This window comes from Orussus abietinus, unplaced genomic scaffold (assembly GCF_000612105.2).
Source record: "Orussus abietinus isolate OABI.00-Male unplaced genomic scaffold, Oabi_2.0 scaffold18, whole genome shotgun sequence".
Classification (NCBI taxonomy): Eukaryota; Metazoa; Arthropoda; class Insecta; order Hymenoptera; family Orussidae; genus Orussus; species Orussus abietinus.
The window spans coordinates 1,188,485-1,214,378 of NW_019396011.1; the positions used below are offsets into that span (position 1 = coordinate 1,188,485).

At 52.4% G+C, this 25,894-nt stretch overlaps 1 protein-coding gene across 3 annotated transcripts; it reads left to right on the plus strand.

Moving 5' to 3' along the window:
- The first annotated feature begins 2,534 nt into the window (after positions 1–2,534).
- LOC105700377 lies at positions 2,535–24,469 on the plus strand. Of its 3 annotated transcripts, none has more exons than XM_012426176.1 (5): positions 2,535–2,794; positions 15,119–15,357; positions 19,818–19,958; positions 20,334–20,471; positions 21,218–24,469. In XM_012426176.1, the coding sequence occupies exons 1-5, from the start codon at positions 2,623–2,625 to the stop codon at positions 21,449–21,451; spliced, it is 924 nt and encodes a 307-aa protein (XP_012281599.1). In that variant the 5' UTR covers positions 2,535–2,622; the 3' UTR covers positions 21,452–24,469. The 3 variants fall into 3 exon arrangements, with proteins under 3 accessions (XP_012281599.1, XP_012281596.1, XP_012281598.1); XM_012426173.2 differs by lacking the exon at positions 2,535–2,794 and adding an exon at positions 9,750–10,860; XM_012426175.2 differs by lacking the exon at positions 2,535–2,794 and adding an exon at positions 9,750–10,860 and having other exon boundaries at positions 21,239–24,469.
- Positions 24,470–25,894: the final 1,425 nt, after the last annotated feature.

Genomic DNA, 25,894 nt, shown 5'->3' on the forward strand with positions numbered 1-25,894 from the left:
TATCATAAGCATATGCAAATATTAAAGAGTGTGATTTATACCTTTCCAGGTGGCGGCCGGAGGCAGGATCTTTCTTCGCTTTTCATAAGGTAAGAGACATTTTCTCATCTGACATTTCTCCAGATAAGTCGAATTACGATTACTAAGAAATATTTAGAAATTATTCTATGCTACCAGGGACGTCGGTATTTTCCCGGGCCAGATTCCGGGGTCGAAAATCGTCCACGTGGAGAAAAAAAAAAACAAAAGATCCCACTCGGCATTTATTGTCACTCTCGCCGACAATGGCACTTATGCGGCCGCACTGGCAGACGGCTAATAATGTTTCGATTACGAGTCGCTCGCCTTGATGTCGGATGTAGCTCTCCTGCAAGATGCATAATCCCGCTGCACAATGGAGCGATGCTTAGGCGACTCGAAAAAGGAAAAAAAAGAAAAATGATTGAAGAAAAATAGAAAAAGAAAGAGAATTATCCTTACGTACTCCTTACGAGTCTTCTGTTACGCGGAGCTCCACGTGCGCCGCGTCTGCAATTTTTATCATCGATTAAATTATCATTTTCATTCAATTCCCTTTATCCAATTTCGAAGTTGGATATTTAGGCGTCCGTCACATGCAGATTTAGATCTCTAGGATCTAGCGATTTCGCAAAGTGGCAATTAATTGAATAATTCGGCGATAACGAGAGTCGATCCGTTTTCGGACGCGCAACGAGTAAGTGTCCCAACGGGAAGCAGACGACCTAACGATTCCTCGGGATCATTTGACATTCCTGGAATGGAATCGCGAAATGAGGATATCATTCAGACACCAGGCTGAGTCTCTTCTGACCCCCGGAAACCGCGGCCACTTGACCCCTGCAGACTCAGCCCAATATGTCAGTCGAAATTTCTCAGGATTAAGATTTATTTCCACACGTTGGAGCGGCTTTTCACCGATAGGGACAATTCCTTTCCTTGGAGCTAATCCTGTCGAGCTAAGTTTCGCGGAATATAAGCAGAGTCGGCCGCGATAACCGGGAAAAATCCAGGAAAGCGATGGCCGATCGTGCAATTATTCCGTCGATCGGAACATGCGTCGAGCTGGCGACATTTCTCCCGAGCGCGTAATTTTCGCGGAGTCGCGAATCGCTCCGATTCTTGGATCCATCTGGTTGTATCAATTTTCAAATTACTCCCGTATATGCAGAAAGTCACTTCCGGGGACTCATCGCGTTTCCGAAAACCTCCTGGAATGAAATTTATCCGTCCCGATTGCATTTCCATGCAATTGACGAAGGAAAAAAATTCCCGAGAGAGGGGTGACAATTCTACATAATTTTTTAAGCTAATCTACAGGTGTCGATAAATCCCGAAAACCTCCTGGAATGAAATTCATCCCTTCCGAGGGCATCCAATTAATGAGGGAAAAAGTTCTCGAGGAAGGGGCGACAATTCAGCATCATTTTAGGGGGAATCCTCAGGTGTCGCAGGTGTGCTCCAGATTCCGCGGCATTGTTCCCGGGTTAACGTCATCGCGAGGGTGCGGAGAGGTTGGATGTGTCTGGCCTTTGGTGACAGAAGGTTCGAACGATTACGCCAAGCCTGCGAGATGATCTAATATATACGAGACGAGCTTTCCCCGCTCGTGTCGGCGATCACTCGCTAAAAATACACTAAGCAACCTGCAAAGAGTCGGCCGAAATGAATCATGCGCGAACTCTAAACGGAGGTTCCGGCCTTTGGCCACGAGGTGCAACTCGGATGCAACTCGGGTACCACGAGGTGCATCTCCGTCTGCTGCATGGACCACTCGAGGCTAAATTAAGCAGGAGAGCCGGCCTGATGCGAACCAGTGCCCAGCATCTCCAGCTGGTCCATGAGACGTCTCGAGTCGCTCGGGGATTTTCGAAAAATCCGCAAAAAGAATTCGCCCAAAAAACGCGCGCGTCCTCGAGAGTGCGAAAGTGACTTCGAAGGATGATCCCGACCTAACCCGCGATTCTAGATTTTTTAATAAAATTTCCTATACACAGAAATATTCATAAAATCGAGGAAAGGATATCCAACCATGGTTACATCTCGGCACGCTTGGAAAAGTGACTCCGTATTTATAATAGAAATTATTATTACCGAAAATAAGCGCCAAGAGAGGGAGGGCCCAATTCGGAAATTCATTGAATGAATTCCTGAATCCCTTGGAATTAAACCATCGGTCTGTAATCATTCCTAGGGAAATTAAATTCCAAATCAATTTCCCCCGTGAGTCTCGAAGGACGCTCGGTCGGAAGGATACGGAGGATCTTAAATTCCGCGGCGAATTTCCGCGTCGCCGCAATTCGATCCTCATGAAAGTCGGATATAATCCGCCTGGAGGTAATGTCCCCCACCACTCGACCTAGCCTAAACGATTACGTCTGATCGGGAGTGATAATAGGACGGCGTGTTTGTTTTCCTCGAGCCGTGTCGAGGCTCGATCGGAGAACTCGTCGAGGTATCGAAGCGGCTTTCAGAAGCGATCCTGTCGCGCCTAAGGATTCGGCTGTCGATCTTTTTAAATTGAAATTCAAGTCCTTTTATTCATTTGAAAATTCCGCGAGGTGAAATTCTCGCCGGACACCGGGAAGACCGGATGTCGGACTTATGCTCGCGATTCGCGCATCTGCGCACGTGGGGCCGAGTGAGTTACTTCGAAGGGCACCAGCGGTAAGATGGTTGGACGTGGTCGTGATCGTGACCGTGACTCGGACACGTTTTATGGCCTGGGATTCGTTGCGTGAGGACTGCCGATCCAGCTCACCAGGAGATGGCGCCCGTGAGTCCGATTTTCGCCCACCTCGTATCAATTTTTCCATATTTTTCATTCATAAATCATTGAGCCCAAAAACCCCAGGCCACTTTATACAAACATACGAAGTTTCTTCTCAATCCCCGGAGTTTATCCTCCGTCCTAATCTTCACGACGATCTTTATAGAACCTCATGGATTTTTATGAACTTTTTCCTCCGAAAATTTATGGTCCCCAGGGATTAATTTTCATGAACCTTCTCATTAAGAACTATCGGTTCGCGCGTTAATCAGGGAGACCTCTGGGTGCAAGTCGTCAATTGTCATCCGATTCGATCTGTCGTGTCGGATCGCCTGTCACGGTGGTCGGGTTGTCTATTCCTCACAATTTCGAAGACCGAGATGGATCAAAAAATCAGATCAGATGGCACGTAGGGAAGTCTTCCGTCGACGTCGTCGAGGTCTCGCGACTCGTCTTCCCCGTTAAGGAGACCGTAAAAAATTGGCGGAAAATCGGATGCAGGGTTGGAGGGTCCAGGGTGCAGATTTCGGAGATCTGGGGACGAGGGACAAGAACGGATGGCTGGAAGAAGTCTTCCGGATTGCTGAGAGAGGCTCAGAAAATCCGGAGCAACTTCGTTGATGCCGCGTCTGGGTAAGCTCGTGGGTGATGGTCGGAGTTAGGTTATCCCTGGTCGAAATGCATCGAAATGCATCGAAATGCATCTAGATGCGTCAAGATGAGGCTGCGCAGCATCCCGAAGTACGAGATTTCGAGCCTTCCCCTCAAGCGTCGACGGGCTCGAATTTATTCCAAATCGTTTTAAGGGGATGTTAAAGTGGCATCTTAGGGGTCAATAGTTCATGAAACATTTCTTCGAATTGGGCCAATTTCTTTCAAATGTCATCACATGAATAAGGCGACCCTAAGGTAGGTCCTGAAACTCGGGAAATTTCAATTCTTATAAAATTTGTTGAAAATAGCTATAAACAAATTAAAGAGGGGTCGAGAAAGGTGCAACGAATGCAGGTCGCGGCCGCCATTTTGTTGCCTATGGGGGACCATCCCCTGGGAATTCGGGGGATATGGGAGGACCACCTAAGGAGGATCACGCAGGACCATGGAGGACCATGAGGGACCACGAGGGACCATGGAGGGACCAAAAGCAGGCGTTTCCGCGTTCCCCGCGAGCGAATCTCTCGAAAGAAGGAAGATTCCCGGGAGCATCCGGAACTGGTCGACGTTTTTCGGGGGCGGTTTTTCTGGGCGGATTGGCCGCTCGCGATCGGTTATGCGCGTCGCGGCCATACCCTGGGTGGTCGAAATCTTATGCGGAGAGGAGCACCCAGCCTCCTCGGGCCCTGGACCGCATGCCGGCACTTAGGAATGTGCCCGATGTCTCTATCCGCTTCTTGTCCACCGATCTCGGACCACACATCGATAATTACCCCTCGCGAAATGACTCCCGCCCCTTTTCCACTTTGGCCGCCATAAAGGCCGTTTTTCGGAGGCCCGACCGCCGACCGGTTGTCCCTGCCAAAATGGCATCGGCGATCCCTCCGCCGTAGATTCCGCTTATCAATTTTTCAACCTTCCAGAAATTGTCTAGGACCTCTCCGTCGCTCCAAGTCCGAGCCTAGAAGAAGCCTAGATTTATCGATCGGTGTACTTCCGACAATTGGCTGCCTATTGTTGAAATGATTTAATTATACCCTTTGACCGCCGGCTGGAGTTGCCGATTTTCCAGCTCCCACTTTCGGGCCCGGATATCTTAAATCCCCCTATCCGTCGTCTATCGACGCACTCATTATCGAAATAACTGGATTCGTCAATGGGATAAGTACTTATCCATGAGACGCCTCCAGGTGCACCTCGGGCACCTGCGGAGAATTCGCGAGTACTCGTTAGCGCGTTTAAGCCGCCTCGCATGGGCAGGGCTCGGTGTTTGGTTCCTCATTGTCTCGGGCCCTTGTTAAATGAGAAGTCCGGCCGTACTTATGGCGGCGGGAAAGACCGGGCGCGTATTCGGAATAAAGATTAGCGCCTCCATTAGAGGCCGGCCTGTGTCCAGGGCGACCGAGTCGCTCTTCTCTCCGGGAGGCGCTTAATGCCAGGTCGGGCCGGGCAGGTCGCAAAACTGTTAAACCCGAGTTTAATCCGACTTTAATCCGGAAGTCGAGAGATTAACGCGATGTTTAGCAACTTTCGAGGCCCCCAAGGACCCGATTCGGCCTTTTCCGGAGATACGGGAACATGGAACTGAAATTCCCCCGCATTGAAGTCACCATCGCGTTCGACGTCGCCGGTGATATAGGAACGAATAAATTTATATATTTATTTACCAATTATTTAAGTACCAATCGCCTTTGATTTCCCGGGGTATCTCACTTGAAAATCAGGGAAAATGATTTGCCTCCTCGAGAACCGATTAACTTCGATTTAAAATGATAAACGGTGCGATTCGATGACAAGCTCGGCTTTAATATCAATATTTCTCAGGGATTTATGTTCACGAATCCCCGAGAGATTACGATAATTGAAATTCATGATTTACTAGGTGAATAACCCCGTCGTGTTTTCCCGACACGTGGTAGGTTTCCACGTGGTCGGATTTGATAAGCGAGAAATCGTCGATTCCAGCCAGGTGGGGGATTTTAAATCCGTCGGGGATCCCCGCAGACCGGTCTGACAAGCTGACGGATCAGGTGGTAACGTCTCTCGCGATTTGCATAACCTGATGATAGCGCGATAATAGGCGAGGATCGCCGCCCCAGTTCCGCAGATTTCGCGGGAAAACTCCCGGGATTCTCGGGAGGGAATTGACTCACCAATTCGCCGCTCATTTTTCAACCGATGACGAGGCGTTTAAGACGCTCTCGCGTTTTGCGCGCGTTCCGCTCGTCATCGTTTAAGCCGCGATACCGCGCGGAAAGTGCGCGAGCACGTGCGTCTGACGTCAGTCGCGACGAGTCCCTTTTTTTGTCGCCTTTTCTTTATCATTTTACCCCGACGTCTCAAAGAAGGAACTACCTGTCGCGTGAACTTGACATTCCCGAATTATGGTTTCTTAACGCCGAATCGTAATCGACTTGTGATCGGTGCAGTTAAATCGACCTGTATACCGCATATACGCCTGAGTTAAAACTGCACAGATTTATCGATTATGTTTATATATATATATATATATATTTATATAGAATGACCCTTTCATATCACCTTAATTCGGTGATAACGATTTTCTCCTACCTTGAAGAGCGCCTAGACGATGATCGTGACGGTCGTCACGTATCATCGCGAGTCCGTCGTGGCATGAAAATTCTCAATGACATCTAAGCCTCTCTAAACGCCGTAAATGGAGAGGAAAATGTAAAATCATCGGAGGAAATTTAGGATAAAATTTTCTGGCAATCGTTTGTCAAATGGGAAAAAATAGATACATTTTTTCCCAACCGACTTTTGTTCTAACCGTGCTCGACCTCGAGTTATTACAGGATGACGTTCTCGCCGTCTCTCTGGGAGGAATTTAAAGGCCAATCTTAAAAGCGACGTCCCCGGTAGACGAATGCTAGACGTTCGAGAAATTATGAAACTTCGACATCCTCATTAGCGGGATAATCACGGACGATCGCCGCGCACGTAAGCTCGCAACTTCTCGCGGCGCTCCAAACGTCGTCCAGTGTCTCGTGTTAAAATGACAAATTCATATTTCCATCCCGCGATTTATCTCCCGACTTAATCGAGAGGATTTCTGCCACGAGTGCCTGCACTTGTGTCGTCTTCGAGCCGACAAGATTCCTGGCAAATTCCCGCCGTCGAAATTCCCGGCAACTTCTGGCCGTCGAAGTTCCTGGCAACTTCCGGACGTCGAAATTCCTGGCAACTTCCGGACGTCGAAATTCCTGGCAACCCTTGGACGTCGAAATTCTTGGCAACTTCAAGACATCGAAATTCCTGGCAACCTTTAGACGTCGAAAATCCTGGAATTTTTTCTTCGTGACACGTCTCACCGGGGAAAGTTCTAATTGTAAAATACGCACGACCGCGTGAATGGCCGTGCGTACTTTCCCAATGAACATGGAATACTTTATGAATGACTCTCAGCGGAAGTCGCTACTTACGAGATGCACCTGTGAACCTGTACCTCCCTCCTAATCCGTCGATGCACTAGATTGAAAATTTCCCCACAAAGGGGTGAAAACGTTCGATGAAATCTCGTCCTCTGGTACTTCCCAGCCTACCTGGAGGACTTTATCAATGAACCAGGGAACAAGGAGGTCCGAGTCCTCGTGAATGGGCCTCGTCGGTTCCTCGTCTGCGTCCCGAAACTTCCCTGACGAAAGTGCGAGGAGCTTCCCGGAAATGCACCGGGGCACGCGTACTTCCCCAGGGTACCTGAGGAAATACTGGGTCCGCACCTATTCCCGAATTGAGCAATGCACTTTTTCCCCGAATCCAGGAATAATTGTGCCGGCGCACCTGAACTCGTCCAAGCTGCATAATCCTCGAAATCCGATTCCGGAAAAAATGTCGTGGGCCAATTAAAGCGGTACTTTACCGTGATCCCTTCGTCGGTGCGACCGTGTAAACGTGACTTACCAATTACACTTTGGCCCTCACCCCCGAATTCTGCAATTCGACCGCGACTTGCTTAGAGTAACTTCATCACCGAGGCCTTATCAAGTGATAAGAAGGTTTCGCCACAGGAAGCCGCCATGCAAACCGAATGCCAAACACTCCCCCAAACCGTTTAAACCTCGGTTAATCCTGGGAAGGGGTTGACACGGGATTAGCCTGACTCAAAGGGCCCGCAAAATCGGTCGGTGCGTTCACGAAGAGTTAATCGGATCCCTACCACTTAGTGGGGATATAATCATTTCCTTGGAAAAAATTTAGAGCGAGATCTCTCGAGATTTATGGATCTACTAGGACGAACCCGGCCGTCAATATACAATATCTGGGCTGTACAGAAAAATCCAAGCTGGAGGTAGTCACATCACAATGGATAAGCTCTTACTCCTGAATTAGCGCCAAAAGGGCCCTTCGCGCCCTTCTAAAATTGTTATAAAATTATAATGCACGTAATATAAAATTAATACTCTTATTAAAATCATTTTACTACACACGTGTGTACTAAATTTATAACACCTGTTATATATTTTATTTGAAACTGTGTTATAAAATGAGAAATGTCTGAATAAAACTTCCATCAAAAATGTTATAAAATTCGGGTAATTTTGTTTAACAGTGTGATCATCACGAAAACGCTACGGCACCATCCGTGAACCCCGTCTTTGGTTTCTCTCTCTTTTTTTCTCCTCTCCCACCTCTCCTTCTGAGACCTCCTGGAGGAGAGGGAAGCGATCGTAGGCGTGTTCCAGAATGCCCGGAAGTTCCGGAAACCGGGATCCTTCCTGGGATCGCTAACGTGTCAAGACCGGCGAATCCGGAACTTCGTGACACGGAAACCCAAAAACCCGAGATCGAGTCACGTGGGTTTCGATTTCGACATCGACGTGACGACGCAATCCACAGGACATTCCTATCGAATTCCTTCCCACACGGTTAAAAAAAATTCCCTGATTTTTACAACACTTTTCACGGAAGTTCGGTTCACAAATGCTATACTAATTTTGCAACATAATTTCAAATAAAATCTATAACATGTGTTAGAAATTTAGTACGCGTCTATGTAAGCACTTAAAGGAGATGAATTTCTGGACGAATTAATTTTGATGACGATCCTCCGGAATTCGAAATACCACATCCCACGCGTGTATCTTCCCACGCACGCATTTTCGCGTGCAATCTGCTCCCCGACCGTCAAATTCTCGGATTTCCGATACAGTTACGCCCGGAAGTCGGGAGAGGAGATCGTGTCGTCACATCGTCGCCGTCATCGCGTCGTCTCCGAAGGTGGGCGACGGTGAAAGGATACGTCATCATGGTCACCTCGGTGGGGAAAAATGGTCCCGTTGGAGGGGGTTGGTCAGCGAGTGGGGATGAAAAGTAGGGAAGGGGGGGGGGGAAGATGGTCCATCCGGAGCCCTCCGGGAGATTTCCTCCGGTGGAAACCTCCTTGGGAAACTTCCTCGGGGTCGGATCGGCGCCTCGATTCGCCGAAAGGACCTCTTCCTTTTCTCTCTCTCTCCCCCGAATCTCCATCCTCTCTCTCGAGTGGAAATCTAGCACTGCGCGAACGGGAGTGCGCATCGCGTGCGTCACGTGACGTCACTCCTCGTTGCACCGCGGATAATAATCGGTTACCGCAGATTCATCGAGTGAAGTCATTACTCGACGGCGCCGCGGCACTTTCCGCAGGAAACCCGCACGTCTTCCGGGGAAGCGCCGAATCCGGAAGCGATTTGACTCATTTCGCGGATTTCGGAGCACTGGTTCGCCCTGATAAGAGGTCGCGATAAGCGCCCCCACGATTCCATCTTAAGGGACAAACGGGATTTTTCGATGACTCTGGATGATTATCCGTGATTACGATGAGTTCCTACGAATTTACATGATTTTCGATGATTTTTTATGATCTCGATGATTTTCGATGATTTTTTATGATCTCGATGATTTTCGATGATTTTCACATTTGTCCCGAAGGGATTGCGGAGCCTCGCGGTGACTTGCACGTGTCGCGAGGAAGCGCCTTATAAAACATTGACGTAATGATTCAGCAATGAACCGTCTCGAGCTACGTCACCGGCTCGGCGTGTCCCTTGATTTTTCTAGCCAGGATGTGTCCAGTTCTAAGGACGAGAGAAAATTGACAAGGACTCCAGAGAATGAGATATCCTAAATCGGATCCAGGGAAAGCGATAAATCCGAGAGATCCCTCGGGATCTCGTAGCTTTCGCCAGGGTGGAAAATTCGAGTTTCCCCGCGCGAGAGTAGCGAGATATGAGAGAAAAGCGGGTACCAAGAACGTGCGTTATCAAACGCACGAGTTGTCCAAGATTTTCCGCGGAGTGATATCGTTTCCACCGGCGGTATCCTCTCTCGTTCCAGGAGTACCCCTCCTCCGAGCTTTCGGAGGGTCAAATCGCGGAGGAGGATCCCGCTCGAGAGGAGGTGGGGAAAAATCTGAAAATCTCTAAGTCGCGTCCAGGTGAGGGGGGAGAAAAGCCGCGCGGACCCCGACCTGTCCAATGGTCCTTGTATCGCGTTTCCCGGAAGAGGCGTGGGGGGTGGGGCGGGGTGGGGCGCGCGTACGCGGCCAGGAGTTATGAATGGGCCGTCTCGGGGGGGTGTCGGCGCGGCAGAGAGGGGTGCGGGCCGGGGTGGGGCCAAAGCGGGGTGCGGGCCACGTGCTTCTCGTCGGCTCTTACAATCGTATATAGGCACCGCTCGGGCGAGCGCCTAGTACCGTACACACAGTCGCTCCGAGCGCACGGGAGACGGACGGAAGAGAGTCCACCTTCCACCTCTCCGTTCCTTCCGCGAGGCGCTCTCGGCCGGCGCGTAACCGGCGCGACGAGGAAAGAGCTAGGCCGTTCACGGCGAGCGGGAGAGAGAGGGAGAGAGCGGGCCGCGGCACCACGCGGGCGCTCGCACCCCGTCCTCAGTCACCTTCTGACACTCGGCCGGGAACGACCTCCGAGGGTCGCATCGCGCATCGGGAGGAACCCGCATCGCGAGGAGGAGACCCGCGACCTCCTCCGCGGCTACCGGCACGAGGGGCACCCTCGCCGCGGGGTATATAAGGCCGCTCCGCGGTGTGCCGGGACCAGTGACAAGTGGATCGGCCACGTGCTCGGACCTCGCCGACGAGGTGGTGCGGTGACCCAGTGACCAGCGACGACCTCGACCCCCGACCGCCGGGATGGCCGGCCGGAGCGAGGACCCACTCGTGACCATGGAGGCCATTCTTGCGCGGGACCAGCGCACCACCGCGCACCACCGCGTCTCCGAAAGGAGGCCCGACCGATCCGCCGGCCCCGCCCCCGCCCCCGCACCCAGGACCCAGACCTGCGCGCGCAACCGCAGGACCGACTTCGTCGCGGTCACCGGCTGTGATCCTACCCTCGCGAGACGGAGCCCCGTCTCCGGCATCAGGGGCATCGCCGCATGCAGCAACAGCAACACGTGGCTCAGTAAGTCGACGCGACGCCGCTACCCACCCTCGCCGCCTCCTCGGTTACGTATTTAGGTTCGAGCCAAAGGACTCGTTACGAGGATCGAAGGAGGACCCCTCGGGACGACGGGAGGGTTATCGCGTCGATGGACTCGCTATGGTGGAGACGACAGGCTTTGTCGCCCCAAAGAGCGAGTTATCGCGGAAAAAACCCACTTTGCCAAAGAACCCCCTATGTACGGTTTCGAACTTACGGGCTGACACTTGAGAATCTCTCGAATAGGTTGCGCTGGGGTGATGTAGGAGCGATTTAGTTCGTGGGGGGATGATCTCGGATTTGGCCGCGTTTCTTTGGGGGTGATTTTTATAAAGTAGAAGATTGACTCCGGGGTTGGGAAAATAGGGTAATTGAGAAACCGAGGAGGGGCGCTTTTATCGCACCTTGATCCCCGATCTTCTAGGGTGGAGGCGGGAAAAGTATGGCGATTTCGACTCGGTGGGAATCGCTGTCAATGCCAATGACGCCCGTCAACGGGAACGCTCCTTAGCTTCATTAATCTTCGCTCGAACGTCACCTTGTCGTGCTAATTCCGATCGTGTCGTCGACATTTGTCGGCTCCCTCTGAGTTAATGCGGAAGGCCTTCGGGGAAGCGTTAACGAGGAGAAAAATCCCGGCGATTGGATCGGAAAAAAGAAAATGTCCGCCGGTTGCAGAAAGGGCCCTGAAATTCCGCGAACGGTCGATCGGGGATTGTCGATTTCCGAAATTCTGCCACGACTTCTCCTCAGGAGAAGTCGTGGAATGGCACCCGTGTTCGAAATCGCCGACCGACCTCTAATTGGATCCCGATATCCGAAATCCCTGGGCATTATCGAGTCGCCGGTCGGGCTTTAATCGACTAACAATTACTCGTAAATCGGCGCCAATTCGGATTACGACCTGCGAGTGAAATTCCGCACCTTGGAGCGTTTCCCGCCGATAAACGAGCGCTCGGCGCGTTAACTCTGGGATTTCGATTTTTCGACCTACAATTTTGGGTTTTGGATTCGTCCCCTCTTCTTCTGGAGTCCGGAAAGATTTTCTCGGGATTTGTGGACGCGATTTTGAGTTCCCTGAATTTTTTCGGGATTTTTCTCTCGGATAAACGAGGGCCTCTTTAACCCCCAGCGCTGCTTCGATGAATTCCCTCAATTTTTCATTTTGCATCTTTCCCCCCTCCCCCCCCTGTTATCTAGAGATCGGAAATATTTTCCTCGGGTCTGGGGATGTATTTGGGGGTAGCATGAATTTTTTGGGATTTTTCTTCCGGAAATACGAGAGGAGAGCCTCCTCACCGCCCGGAGCGCCGCTTCAAAGAGCCACTTCTCGCGCTGACGCGGTAAGCGCGAGGTGTATTACCGGAGTAACGAGGTACCTTGATTTACTACACCGTAACGGCACACGCTGTACTCGAACTAATTGCTGCCGACTTACTTCGACGGGATTTTTAACGATCGCGGCCCGACTGGCGCTCTCGCCGGATTAATTTCGGTCGGAAGTCACCCCCTTCTCCCCACTTCTGGTCCTTTAATCGACTTCACACATCGAGGCGCGAAATTAACTTAACCCTCCCCTTTGATGTACCTCTTGGGAGGCGTCATTAAAAGTTAACTTTTTAACCCTTTCATTGATAGGACCCTCCCTCTCGGGACACCTCTTTGAGCAACAGGTGGTTGCACCTCCGACTCGACGCCGGGAATTCTCTTCCACCCCTTTTCACGTCCTTATGTAATTACTTCTCTTGAGAATTCTCAATGAAAGAGATTTCGAATTTTCCTTGAAAATTAAAAAATTAAAAAATTAGCGAGATTAATTTCTCCACATTTAACGTCGTTGATAATTCCGTTGCTCTTCGTGATAGTCGAGTAAGGTTTGCCAAATCCTTGTTTGTAATTTTTGCGAACAAGATTTGGAGCTTTCCTTGGAGATAAAAAAAATCGAGGGACATTAATTTCTCCATATTTATGGTCGTTCATAATTTTGTGGCTTCGTGGAGGTTGAGCGAGAGTATCGGGGGACGGAAGGTGACGGGCTTGATAAGATGATAGGAGCGGGATCGGTAGCGGCCTATAATAAATCGGCGAGCGCGCGGTACGCTCGAGCCGCGACCTACCGCAACGCGATTCGCGGAGGACGGTCCGGACGCGGAGGGGGCGGACGGGGGAGGGTATAATGGGGTATAATTGTCGCGGAGCAATGCGAGGACAGTGCACCATTACTGCATTTTTCCCGGCGGTCTTCTTGCGGACGCGGCTTGCGGCGCAACTTACTTTTTTACCGCTGGCCAAGGGTTCCCAGGAATTTCGCTGGAACGCCGCGACCGCCGTCGACGAAGCGCCGCGACGTCGGCGAGCCGCGCGGATCCGTGGGGTAGGTCGGCGACGACGCAGGGGGTCGAATCGCGTTCCCTAATCTTTCAAGTTCCCCGCGTATCAGAATTGGCGCACCATATGCACCGTGCACCGTGCGTGCAATTGGTGCATCATATGCACCATATGTGCACAATTGTCCCAGGTAAATTGCGCACCGTAGAAATAAAATCCTCATCCCCTGGGGACTATTTTGGAAAAGTCTCGGAGATAGTCGCCCATTCGGACCGGCGATGAAGAAAATCGATCTTGGCCCTGGTCAAGGTGTAGGTCCACTAAAAGTGCACATAGTGCCCCGAATTAGAGCAGGGCCGAATTTGGCGATTACCAATTCGGGGGAGGACTCGGATTCACCAGGAGGCCGTCAAGGAGCTTTTAGGAATAACTCGAAGGGAGGTTTTTCTTCCGCTCGGGCGAGCAGCTCCCCTCGTTAGTGAAATCGATCGCGATGGAAGGTACAATTCCCACTTTTTTTTTCTTTTTTTTTTCACGCGACGGAAATAATCACTCTGATAAGAAAGCCCATAACGAAAAAGGGAGGCGACGAGTCGAGGCGTCTCGGCAACCGTGAATCCTGGGGGTCTATGTCGGGAGAACAAATGTCAATGGACGCCTAGCTTGATCGGTAGCGATTTTTTTCTCTTCTTTTTTTTTTCTTTTACAGGCTGTCAGACTTTTTCTTTTTGCCAGCCAATTTTAGCGAACCTCTCCTCGTGTCGATACCTTAGATTAAAGTACGAGCTCCTCCCAGCCTTCCGTCGCGACATCGACGGACGCCTCAAGAGTAACTGCTCTCTCTTAATATGCGCAAAGGCGTCGCGACGTCTCGGCTCTGCCACCTCCGTCGCGATGCTCATCTCCGGAGAGCACGTGCCTCTCGACGCACTCTCCGTAAATTCGTGGGCGGCACTTCCCCGACTTCCGCGGCTACCCCTGCCAGCTCTCCTTGCTTCATCGAGGACTCGTCTTACAATTAATTGGATTTATCTCATTAATTTTTGTGAATCCTTAACCCTTTCCCCGTCAACCAAAAAAATCGTACCTAAGCGACACTCCGCTGTTTGGCACTGAAAGGGTTAAATTCTGGACTGGCAGCGAGAGAACAGTCGGAGACTGTTGATTCCGTGATTTTTGATATCCTGTTATCGTCCATTTTAAGGTCCTAATTTTAAGTCCAAAAGGAGGTGAGGATCAAAGCGAAGTCGAGATAAGGAAATAAAGGACGCGAAGGAAATAGCCTTGCGTGTCCGGAGATGCCGCGCGCAGCCCTCGTCGTCCGGCTGCGACCGACCCGGCGCGGAATCGCCGCTCGCGGTTGTCGCTCGGCCGTGGCCCCTCATCAAGGCTCGTAACTCCCGAAATAATGCGACGACCGGTGGACCGAATGCGCAAACGGGAGCCAAACTGCCGGATGATCATAAGATCGGCTCCCCGTGATCGGGGGTTCCGCTCCGTTTCGGAGGAAAACGGCTCCGCAGCGGTTTTTCGCCCTCCTTTGGGCCCGGAAGAGGTCGCCGAAGACACCATTCCTCTTTCCCTCTTTCTCCGTGTCTTCTTCTTGTTTTTGCTTATCTCGAAGCCAAGATGCATATGCCATTCTTTCAATCAGTGCATTCTTTTATCAGTGCATTTCTTCGATTAGTGCATTTTTTTCGGTTATTGCATTTCTACGATTAGTGCATTTCTTTCGAAGAATGCATTTTTTCGGCCAATGCACTTTTCAGCCAATGTATTCCTCCGGCCGATTTTCTTTTTTTTTTTCCAATATTCCTGTTCCATGGTTCTCCGTTACTCTCCTTGTTTCTTTCTTCCTTCTTTAATGTTGATTTGCGAATTAACGAAGAATTTGTTTTTATTTCTCTTCCAGGGCTAGGCAGTCTCCTGGTGACATTGCTGGTTGTGTCGGTGCGCGGCGCCCCGACGATGACGCTCGAGGACAGACGACTCAGTTCACCCCCGAAGTGGGTGAACCCCTGCGGCCTTGCCGCCGAGGACTTCGACGGCGACCTGGACGTGGTCCAGCTGAGGGACGAGCAGCTCCTCACGCAGGTCGTCGTCCAGGCGAAGACGGCGCTGATGCACGCCCAGCTCTTTCGCGACGATTACGTGAGTATCGGCCGTAATATGCAAAGTCGATCGATCGATCGATCGGGCCCCTCCCCGTCCACGGCTAAATTCCGCTTCCCGACTCTTCGGCGATTAATACCGCTCTCCGCACGGAACAAACGCTCCACTTATCAGCGGTCCCCGAACTCGGGCAAACGGGTCATTTCCAAAAGGAACGCCGAAAGACGCGACGGAGTTCCTCGATTTGCTCCAGAAATCATGTCTCGATGCACGGTGTATCTCTTTTTTTCTTTTTTCTTTTTTCTTTTTTCAAATACAAAGTCAATCGACCTAACCTCTATTCTTGGATCTTTATTAGAATTGATTAAAAAGTTAATTCAGATTTTTCTCAATTATCCGTGGAAAAGTCGAGGGGAGAGACAAGATGGCCCGGTTGCGAGGCACGGAGGGGCGTCGTAGCGGGCTCGATAGTCGAACTCACGGATCAATGCTCGTCAATGAAACGATAATTACTAGCGTGGGCGGGTAGAGGGGCGTCGGCGGGTGGGGGGAGGTACTCGGGCGGAAGGCAGTTATGGCTGTACTTCCGGTGAGACGGACATCGGTCGTCGCGCGAAGAGGCTCGCCGTTCCTCTCGGAATGTCGATCTCGGAGTTGGCAGGCGTGCAATTCCTGGATAGCTGGACGTCCGAATTCCTGGATTTCTCGATTTCCCTCCGTATTCCGTTAATTTCCGAATTTTCCCGGGTCCGGATTAATGTGTTCCCTCTCCGGGGTCGACCTCCCTCCACCGGAAGTCGGTGACGTCTTCCAACGGCGTGAGGTCGACTTTCTCGGACACACGCTCGCTAATCGCCGGTTCATATCGGCTATGGGACCGACTCGACAGATCGACGCGACGCCCCGCGAATCGATAATCGATCGTCTGATGCGCCGCCGATAGGCCCAGGGTATTCCGGCCGATCGATACGGATCGGACCCGAGTCTTCCAGGTTGCTCCGCGGATTTTAGCTAACCTCTCCGGGAAGAGTAATCCCTAACGTGGTTAATCCAAGGTTTGAACTTCTCGCCCGATAAGAGCTGATAAAAACATGCCCCCTCCACCTTTTTGATAGGCAGAAATCGATCCAAATGCGAAGCGGGAGGTAGAGAGATCCAGGATACTCAGAGGGGTCCGTAAAAAATCCAGGGCGTCAAGGGGGCCCCATGAAGGGCTGCGGTCGAGATCCAACTTCTCCAGGCTCGACCGCAGGGCGCCACGCGTCGCGGCGTCCGGAATTAATTTATCCGCCGAAAGTCGATACATTTCCACGATTTCCGACCCCCATGGTCCTCTCCTCTCCTGGAGGAGAGACCAGCCCCCGGGATAGGGCGGACCTAAGCGTTCTCCGCACTCGTTACATCATCGCCGTGACACTCGATCCCGATGTTGTCGGAGTCAGCGCCGAACTCGATATCCGCTTGGAATCGACTTCGAGGCGAGTGCGAGCGATGCGAGGTGAACGGGGGCCTCCTCGAGGTGGAGGAAAAAAATAGAAAATTTGGGCAAAAATTCGGAAAAATTGGGAAAAAAAATCCCGAAGAGTCGGGAAGTTTGATCGATGGGGGGTGGACAGCGGTGGGCACACCTGCGACCACCTGGATAATGAATTATAATATCATCCGGTGGCGACGCGCGGTCTACTGGACCAGGGACACCGGCGACGCGACGACGCGGCGACGCGACGTCTAGCAGGCGACCTGACAAAACGATCCTTTGGTTTCTACCCAGGAATTGTCACGACTTCGAAGGAAATTTGGGCTCCTCGAAATTAATTCCAGTTTATCGGGGTTAAAAAGAAATTATTCCTTGAACGAAGGAAATCATCCTTCGGTTGTATGGACCTTTTTTCTTTCTCTTCCCGGGGTGGGATCCTCGATCTCGCCGATTTCGATGCGGTTTCCCCGTTTCCGTCCGAATCGCCGACTCGCTCGACTCGGCCGACTCGCGTCTTCGGCGCTGACGAAACGTGTCTTCCTCGAGAGGGGCGTGACGCGCGAGTTCCGGCACGCGCGGAGGCGCGCCTGCGCGCGAGAGCGCGCCCCGGCGTCGAGGGCGCCGCGACGCCCGGCCGCGGCCCCGGCTACGTGACGGAATCGTAAAATATCGGAAGTCGGGGATTCCAATAAATCAGAATCGGAAGCTGCCGCCTCCGGCCGCCCCGCCGCCATTCCGGCGGCCGCGCGCGGCCGGCTTCCCCGCCTGCATACTAAAACGCAGACCGGATACGCACGACGGGCCCCGCTCGGTACCGCTCGCTAAAGGTCGATTTACACACGTACGTCCAGTGTCCGTCCGGTATCCGTGCCGGTCCGACGTTTCGCGACCATTTGCCCCGTACCTCTTTTGCCGGAGGTCCCAGGACGCCGGGAAAATGTCGGTACCACGGATACCGAACGGATACCGAACGTCGAAAAGGTTGCGTTTCGCAATTCCTGGGAATTTTTTGACGTACTAAAACGCAGACCGGATACGCACTACGGGTTCCGCTCGGTAGAGGTCGATTTGCACGCGTACGTCCAGTGTCCGTCCGGTATCCGTGCCGGTCCGACATTTCGCGACCTTTTGCCGGACGTTCTAGGACGCCAGAAAAGTGTCGGTACCACGTATACCGAACGTATACCGAACGTCGCAAAGGTTACGTTTCGTCGTTTCCCGTGAATTTTTGAGAACGCACCGAGAGAGAGAAAGAGAGAGAAAGAGACGCCGAGGCAGCGGCGATCTCTCACCGAGGCCGTTGTACCGAATTTTTATAACTTCTAATAACCGGTGGAGAGCGACCAATGGGACGAGGAGGAGAGACCCGGGGGGAGGGGAGAGCCTAATTGATTTTGACGGGTCCGCCGACTCCAGCCTACTTCCTGCCGGTTTTCAGTCCAGTTTTACGATTATTCCAGGCCTCGGCGCGGCCGCCGAGAGATCTTTTTACGAGGCACAAAAGAGCCGAGCCGCGATTCGTCCGTCGTCGCCAGTGGTTGTTAGCGACAATCCTGCTCCTTCGCGCTCTCTCTTTTTTTTTTTTTTTCCCCAGGCGCAGGACGACCGGAGAGGCGGAGAGTCCTCGCGGGATCCTTTTCCGATTTTTTCTCGCCCCCCCCCATTTTTTTTTGAACTTTCCCTCGATTTTCTCTTTCGGGCCCCTCGCCTCGCTTTTGCGGTTCTTCTCTCGCGAGAAATCTCCGGGAGGTGCGGCGGAGTCGCACGCGGAAATCGGCCCGCGATTAGAATCTACGAATGAGGGGGGCCCCATAAAACGCGGGGTCCCATGGGGACCGAACTGATGTATTTATTAGGCGGGCCCCGGTGACGGGAAATTATCGTAAAGTCGCCTTTAATTACCCGGGCGGTTCCCTTTCAGGCCCCTCGCTCGGATTTCGTTCGGCCGCGGAGTTTGGGCCGGACGTGACGCAACGTGGGCCCTATGCCCACTTTTCGGCTACACAAAGTTGATACCTTCCCTTTCTCAGCCTCTCGAGAATCGAAGGTATCGGGGGGGCCCCTTTTCGGGGCCTAAGGCCCCGATTAGCTCTCCCTGATTTTTCGATTCGAAATTAAACCTCGGATTCTTTAACGACTCTTTTCTCCCCTCGATGTATCGTTAAATTGTTATAATTAAATCCTTCTTTGGTACCATTGAATGAAATATTTCTTTGGCACCATAGGATGAAATATTTCTTTTTCTCGGTGCACATGATAGGGAGCCCCGTTTGACAGCTGTCATCCCGCGACCACGTGGTTTTGGCGTAGCGCGCGATTCCCGCGAATCGCGACTCCCACGCCTCTTCAGGGTCGTTTAGTCACCGATTAGCCGGGTCGTAGTGGCGAGATTCGATCCAGGATTCCGACTAAACCACGATCTGGTTCCCGGTACTCCTCGGGGAGTGAGTAAGCGAGGGGAGTTCGGAGCTCTTTACCACGCATGGTGACTTTTCGGGAACACCGTGGTCACGTGGGCGCCTCTTTACCAGGAACGGGAGCAGAGCTTCCCAGAAAAGTTGACAAGCCGAATGTACATAGACCGTATATAGGAAATGGGTTCTAATGAGTCACTACGAGGTCGAAATCGCGAAATCGAGCCGAGGCGACTCTTCAGGGTCGGAAGGAGTCTCTCTGGGAAAAGTCGATCGGGTACAATTTTCTAAATCATTAGATTTTTCCCGATCAATAGTGTAGGATATTTCTAGAAGAACAATATCAGAATTTTCTAGTCACGTTGACATTTTATTTATTTTTTTCCCGATGGTATATAATTATCTCACAGCTCGTAGGGGCAATGGGGCATTTTTTTTCTCTGTGCTGGACAGACTGGGACTTTTTTAGGGAGGTCTCAAGATGGTCAAAACGGGACCAAGACGGGGGAAAGGTCCTGGCCGTGGACGAGGGACCGTGGGAAGGATATTCGGGACTCCTCAGGAGTCGACGTCTAAATCATAGGCCCCGTTTTTACCTCCTGTTGCAGATCAAGCGGACGTTTAACATTGACTTTGCCGATCTGCACTCGACGTGGAAGGACAACCACTACGACTGGTTGCCGGGTCCTAAGGAGATTCCCAAGCAGCTCGGCGAACAGCTGGACAAGGAGTTCCTCGGCAAGTTGGAGGTTGGTACCGAGACTCGGTCAAAAAACCTTCTTCTACCTTCCCTCCACCTTGCGCCCGATTTCTTCATTCCCCAATGACATTTTTAACGCGAAGTAGGACTTTTCGTTAAATTCAACATTTCGTACATATTTTTAAAAATTACCCAACACGTGCCGTCGATACTTGAATTCTCACCACGTGGGATTTTTTTACCTCGATGCAAAATCCCCATCGCTTGCGCCGATCGGTTGTCGAGGTCAGTTTCTCTGCAGTCGCGATAGGTCTTGTCACGTTTCCTTAGATGTGATTATAAAGTGGATTTTTCTCCTGGGGTGAAAAAATTGCCAAATTAAATTCGACTTGTTTGATGTCTCACGAGTCAATTGTCCTTTCAGCTCGACACGGCGCTGTTGGACGCGTACGAGTACATGCAGAGGTACGCGGTGGGCCTGGAACAGATCGTCTGGGACCAGGAGGACCATCGCCTCGAGTTTCGCAAGCAGTTCAAGGACACCGAGTTCAAGCTGCGAACGGTAAGCGATCAGGATCGGAAATTCAACCCCTGGGATGATCCCGGCCTCCATTTCGCGACTCCTCGTCGCCCGAGGAGAGGCCGATCGGTTCGGGGAGAAAAAGGGCCGAGGGAAAAAAGAATCCGGACCGACTTTCACAATGCACTGCCGGTCAACAATTAGCCTGAATTATGAGTTGGCGCGCGGGCGCGCAATAAAGAACGTTTTGCCGGGTTTACGACTGCTTTACGTAAAGCGGCTTGTCGCCCCGCGACAAAAAGCCCGACTTTATCGCCGCTCCGAGAGAAGTGCAACTCTCGCCGGCCGATTCGAGGTTCGGTCGACCGCGACCCCGGTCTTCCTTCGATTTCGATTTTTTTAATTCATTTTATACCACTGAGGGTAAATTGTACTCGGAGTACATGACGTAAAGGGTTAACGTTCGACCGGTTGAGCATGCACCCTGGGGAAAAAAAATACAATTTAATAACGCCTTTCCGACAGCTCGATGAAATGAATTCTGTAATTTTCTACAATTGCGCCTTTGATTAGAAATGAAATTTCATGAACACCCAGTTCGAAGAAAAGTTTCACGAACGATTGACCCCTGAAATGCTACCTTGACATCCCCTTAAAATCATATTTGATATCGCGTTATCAATTTTGCTCCCGAGGTAACGCGGGTGTGAAATTGAATCGCAAGATTCTGTGAGTACGTTTCCCCCACCGTAGGTGCCATCGAGCGGGCGATTCGAAATAAAGCGAAGTCCTTTCGCCTCTCGTTGCAGGTGCTCTGCGAGCTGCAGGTCGCCCTGGTGGAGCGTGGGGTGACGCCGCGGCCCGACGTGACCCGGGACGCGATGTCCAGCGAGTACCGGGCGATGTCGGAGTCCGCGACCTACCGGAACCTGCGAGACTGGCTGATCTTCCGGGACTACATGAACGGTCTGGAGTACGTAGTGCAGGTGTTCGAGCACCTGCGCCGAGGCCTGGAGTCCTGAGGGCGGCAAGGCGGAAGCCGGCGCAGGACAACCAGGCGACGACTCGCCCACCTGAGGAAGCCGGAGCCCCGACTGGAGGCCCTCCTAGCCTGAGGAAAAATAAGCCCCAAGGGCCATCCCCCAGGAGGCGACCCCCCGGAGACGCGTCCGTCGAGGAGCCGACGCCGTCCGGAAGGGGGGTTGACGGAGGGGGGCCGAGGGCCCACAGATTCGGGGAGCAGCGCGAGGAAGAGAGTCGTTCGCCGAGGAGCCCCACACCTGCCGCAGGCTTTCGCCGCCCAATTTCCGCACCTGCGGCCGCGACCACTTCCCGCGGCCCAGGTGCACCCCGGTGCACCCGATGCACCCGATGCACCGTCAAGGAGGAGGAGCGAGATCGACGTGGGAAGTGGACGTTGAGGACACCCTGGAGGACCCGCGTCCAGGACGGGACCCCTGCCTGGAAGAGGACCGAGACCTAGTGGACCGACCCCCACTGGTTGGAACCCACCTGGCCGACGTATAGTGCAGGCTCCTGGACGCCCGCGGTCCAGGACGCGGCCGGGACGGGATGCAGCGGGACTCTGAGTGCACCAGGACACAGTGCACCTGACTCAGGATCGCACGAACACACCCCGGTATCTTCGGAGCTGCGACGGACGCTCTGCATGCCGTACTCGGATTAGTCGTGCTTCGTCGTCCTTTATCCTATCGATAGGACCTTTTAATTTCCCCCTTTCTCTCTCTCGACTTTCCCACTTTCTCAACATTTTCCCGACGAGTGCGAGTCGAGATAAGAATCCCGGAGGAAGGACGAGCCCAGGGACGAGCGGAATTGGGGTAGGTCCTTGGTCTCTGATCATTTTGATATCTTCCCTCGACTTGGAAGACCCGGACCAGGATTTCGCTCGTCGCTGGATGGACCTTGAAGACCTCCTTTGAGGTTCCCTCCCAGGATGTGGCTTCTAAGGACGAGGGACGGGGAGGATGGCGACGACCCTAGGTCGCGTTGACGATGAACACCGAACTATATCGCACGATGTTGATTAGAATCCGGGAACAGGGAAGAGGAGCGAGTTCTTCGATGACAGGTGGAGTGGGATCGATCGTTCCTTCCATCGATCAATAATCAGCGATATTTCGATCGATGGGGGGGGGGATCCGAGGCCCATTCCGCACCTCCCAATGGCCCACTTGGACTTCGAGGTTACTGTCTGGGGAATGATCCCGAATTACCCTCCACCCTCGTCCTAGTTGCACCCCTGGTCACCTCCAGGTCCCCACGTCCCGGAAAGTGCCACGTCCTGGGGAACCGTCTGTACTTTTTATTTCCCCCCGTCATTTTATACGCGAACTATGGAAATAGATAGAGAGAGAACCGGAGGGCGCGTGTATGTAGGAGCGAGTGAGAGAGTGAAAATCGGCGAGCTTTCCCGCCGAGAGTTAGAGAAGAGAGACGCAGAAGGCAGAGCCCCTGAAGAGGAGAAGACGTCACGACGCGTTGTCGTACGTGAACGAGAATTTTTCTCGGGGTACCAGACGACCCCGGTGAACGAGAATCTAGGTGAAAATTACGCAGTATTCGCCCCCCTCCCGCCCCCGAAATTATCGGGGGCGAAGGGGGGCTCGAGGGTGCGAGGAGGTACACGCACGTCGCCTGTTTAAGAAACGTACGAGAATCTTTCGAGAGATCCCTACCCCCCCCAATCTCTCTCCTATAATGCGATATTTATTAATTAACTATATAATATTATATTCGTATTTATTCAGATTATTTATTTTATTTTTGTAAAGATTTTACACACACGCGCGAGCTATATTTAAAAGGAAAGGAAAAATGGATACGTTGACGCCGTCACTGGGGGGATTGCCTCCCCCCTCGGGATGCGACGACGAAAACCCCGCAAAATCAACCCGAAGAGCTAATGGCGTCTTCGGGGGATGCACTTTGCTGCTGCACTTTACCCCGATAACGTCCCATGGATTTTTGACAATTTTATTTTTTAATCATTTCTTTGGACCTTACAGAGGGACCTCGCGTCGCCTCTTCCCTCGTTCTCGTTCAGCTCACCTAGCATGAGAACTAGTCATTTTTAGAATTTAAAAATTTTAGAATTTTAGAACTAGAATTTTAGATTTTGGATTTTTTAATTTTTATCCCAAAATTGGCAGACGCCCCCGCGATTCACTTCCCTAGGGATAAATGAACGAAACTCGGTCGAATTTACCGGATTTCATTTCACCGGTTTGAATTAATTTCATTGATTCTTAATCACTGACTACGCGCATTTTTTATTACTTACTTTTTAATTTCATTTACGTGGGTGTCTGCCGTTGTTAAATGTCGGAAAAAAATGGAAAATGCAGCAGCGAGTGGATCCCGCTCGCCGATCGCGATGTTCCTATTTAATAACCGGATCGACCTATCCGTCCGCGAGGATGGACGCCCTCGGCGTTAATTGTAAATTGTCAATTGTCAATTGTCATTTGTCACTTCCTGCGATCGCTCGTTGGCGCGTTTGCAACGACCCAGGGGCTCGATTCTCGAGTTGATACGGATTCTCGTTGGCGTACCAATAGATCCGCATGAAAACGTTTCGCCATTGTCGCAAGTCGCGTGCATCGTTCAACATTTGAATGTCGCGTAGGAGAATGGTCAATTTGAAAAGTTGATGGGACGAACTCGAGAATCGGGTCTCGGGACGTCCCGCGAAGAGAGAAGGAAATGGCGCCTCCACCGTGGCGAGTCGACTGGGCCCTGACCCGTGAGGACACGACGCGGACCACGACACCGGGTGATCGTTTCACATCGTCTAATGAGATAATTAACGAAGGGTTAAACGGCTCTTCAGGGCCTTCGGAAATATTCGAAGATCAGTCGACTCGCGGCAGTGCGAGGGCCGGTCCAGTTTCGAGCCTTGGGGTCAAGAGGCGATTCCCTGTCCCACCTTGCACGACACGCCATGTCGACGTCACTTAGAGATGCATTGTACATAGACAGATCCGATGATATAGAAGATAAAATATTATATATGTGGATATGTATGTATACGGGCCCCTCCCTTCAGACCGCCCGCTCTGTTGTATCATATTAAACCAAAGACCGTTCAACATGGAACATATTGATTGGCCGCCCTGTCATTCCCAGAGTCCCGCGGATAAATGACAAAGGAAACGTGATAATAGACATTTGAAATCACTGACGGCAGTCTGAGAAATGGGTGGGCGAGGTTTTTCGCGATTTCGGGGGCGCCGATCGATTTGGGCCTTATTGGGCCTTGTTGGGCCTTATTGGGGCCGATCGGGCCCAAGCGAGGTTTCCCATGGCCGAGCTGGAAAGGGTGTCCGCGGCTCGTCGCGGTTGTTTGCGAGGAGACGAGCATTCCGGCTCGGGACTCCGGGGCCCGAGTTCTGTGTCCCTCGCCGCCATGTTTGCCGAGGCTGTTAGCTCGTTGTCATCGCTCGGGGCCCGACTTACTTTCTCATGGCGAGAGGCCGCGGCGCTCATCTCGGCGTCTGTTTGACGTCTCCCCCGGCGCCGCCCCGGGCCCCCTCGGGGCCCACCTGGGCCCCCCGGCCCTGCTAAGGTGTCAATGTTTTGCCTAGCCATTAAGATGGTTAGTCCTCGTTACGTCTACGCGGCTTTCGGCGTCGGGCCCCTCGTCCGGCGACGTCCACCTCGCCCCCGGAAGGCGCCGCCAGCTCGACAGGTGTAAGGCCCATTTCCTGCATCCAATAAACAGCGGGCCCCTCCAATCCGAACGCTCAAATTACTCCGTCCAATTCCAGAACCCCCAGTTCCCCATAACCTGTATAAATCCGACGGAAGTAAAAAATGGCATGAATTCATCCTGGGCCCAAGGGCCCATGAGCAGCGCACCGTTCCAATATCCGCGAAGAATTCCCAATAAAAGTCGCACAAAGGCGGCGAAATCCGAATGTAGCGCACGTGAATCCGCCCTGGGCCCATTGGAGCCGAGGGCCCCGGTCGGAGGCGCCACTCGGTTTTGGGCCCAGGCCGAGATCGGATCTCCGCGGCGGCAGAGGCATGAATGAGTCGTGAGAAGGCCCCGAGAAGAAAAAACTCCAGGCTGGGCCCATGAATGGGTGGGAAAAGCCGCGATCCGCGTCGCGTTCCCGCCGGACCCGCGTCGGCGTCTTGCGGCGGGCGTAGGGCCCCGGAGGGGGGCTGGGGGGAGGGCCCAATATTCCTGCCGAGGACGGATGATCCTTTCGGCGAGGCTCTCCAGTCCTGGGAGCGGCCCGAATCGAGGGAGTCTAGGCCCCGTGGCCGCGGGCGAATACTTCGGCTCCTTTCAGCCCCGGAGAAAATAGGAGGCCCCGTTGTAATTAGGACAGTGCGCCCGCATGGCTCGTGGACGGAGTCCCGGTCCTCCCTCGGGATCCCCGAGGCGGTTGCGGTTATCCCGGCCACATTCCCGGTGACCCCAGGGCCGCCGGGCC

What these genes read in the sequence shown, in the direction of transcription:
- LOC105700377 (XM_012426173.2), top strand. Translation starts at nt 10,590, where the DNA reads ATGGCCGGCCGGAGCGAGGACCCACTCGTGACCATGGAGGCCATTCTT. An exon ending in AGCTCTTTCGCGACGATTAC is followed by an intron (nt 15,358 to 19,817) that starts GTGAGTATCGGC and finishes CTCCTGTTGCAG; the next exon opens with ATCAAGCGGACGTTTAACAT. An exon ending in AGTTCCTCGGCAAGTTGGAG is followed by an intron (nt 19,959 to 20,333) that starts GTTGGTACCGAG and finishes TTGTCCTTTCAG; the next exon opens with CTCGACACGGCGCTGTTGGA.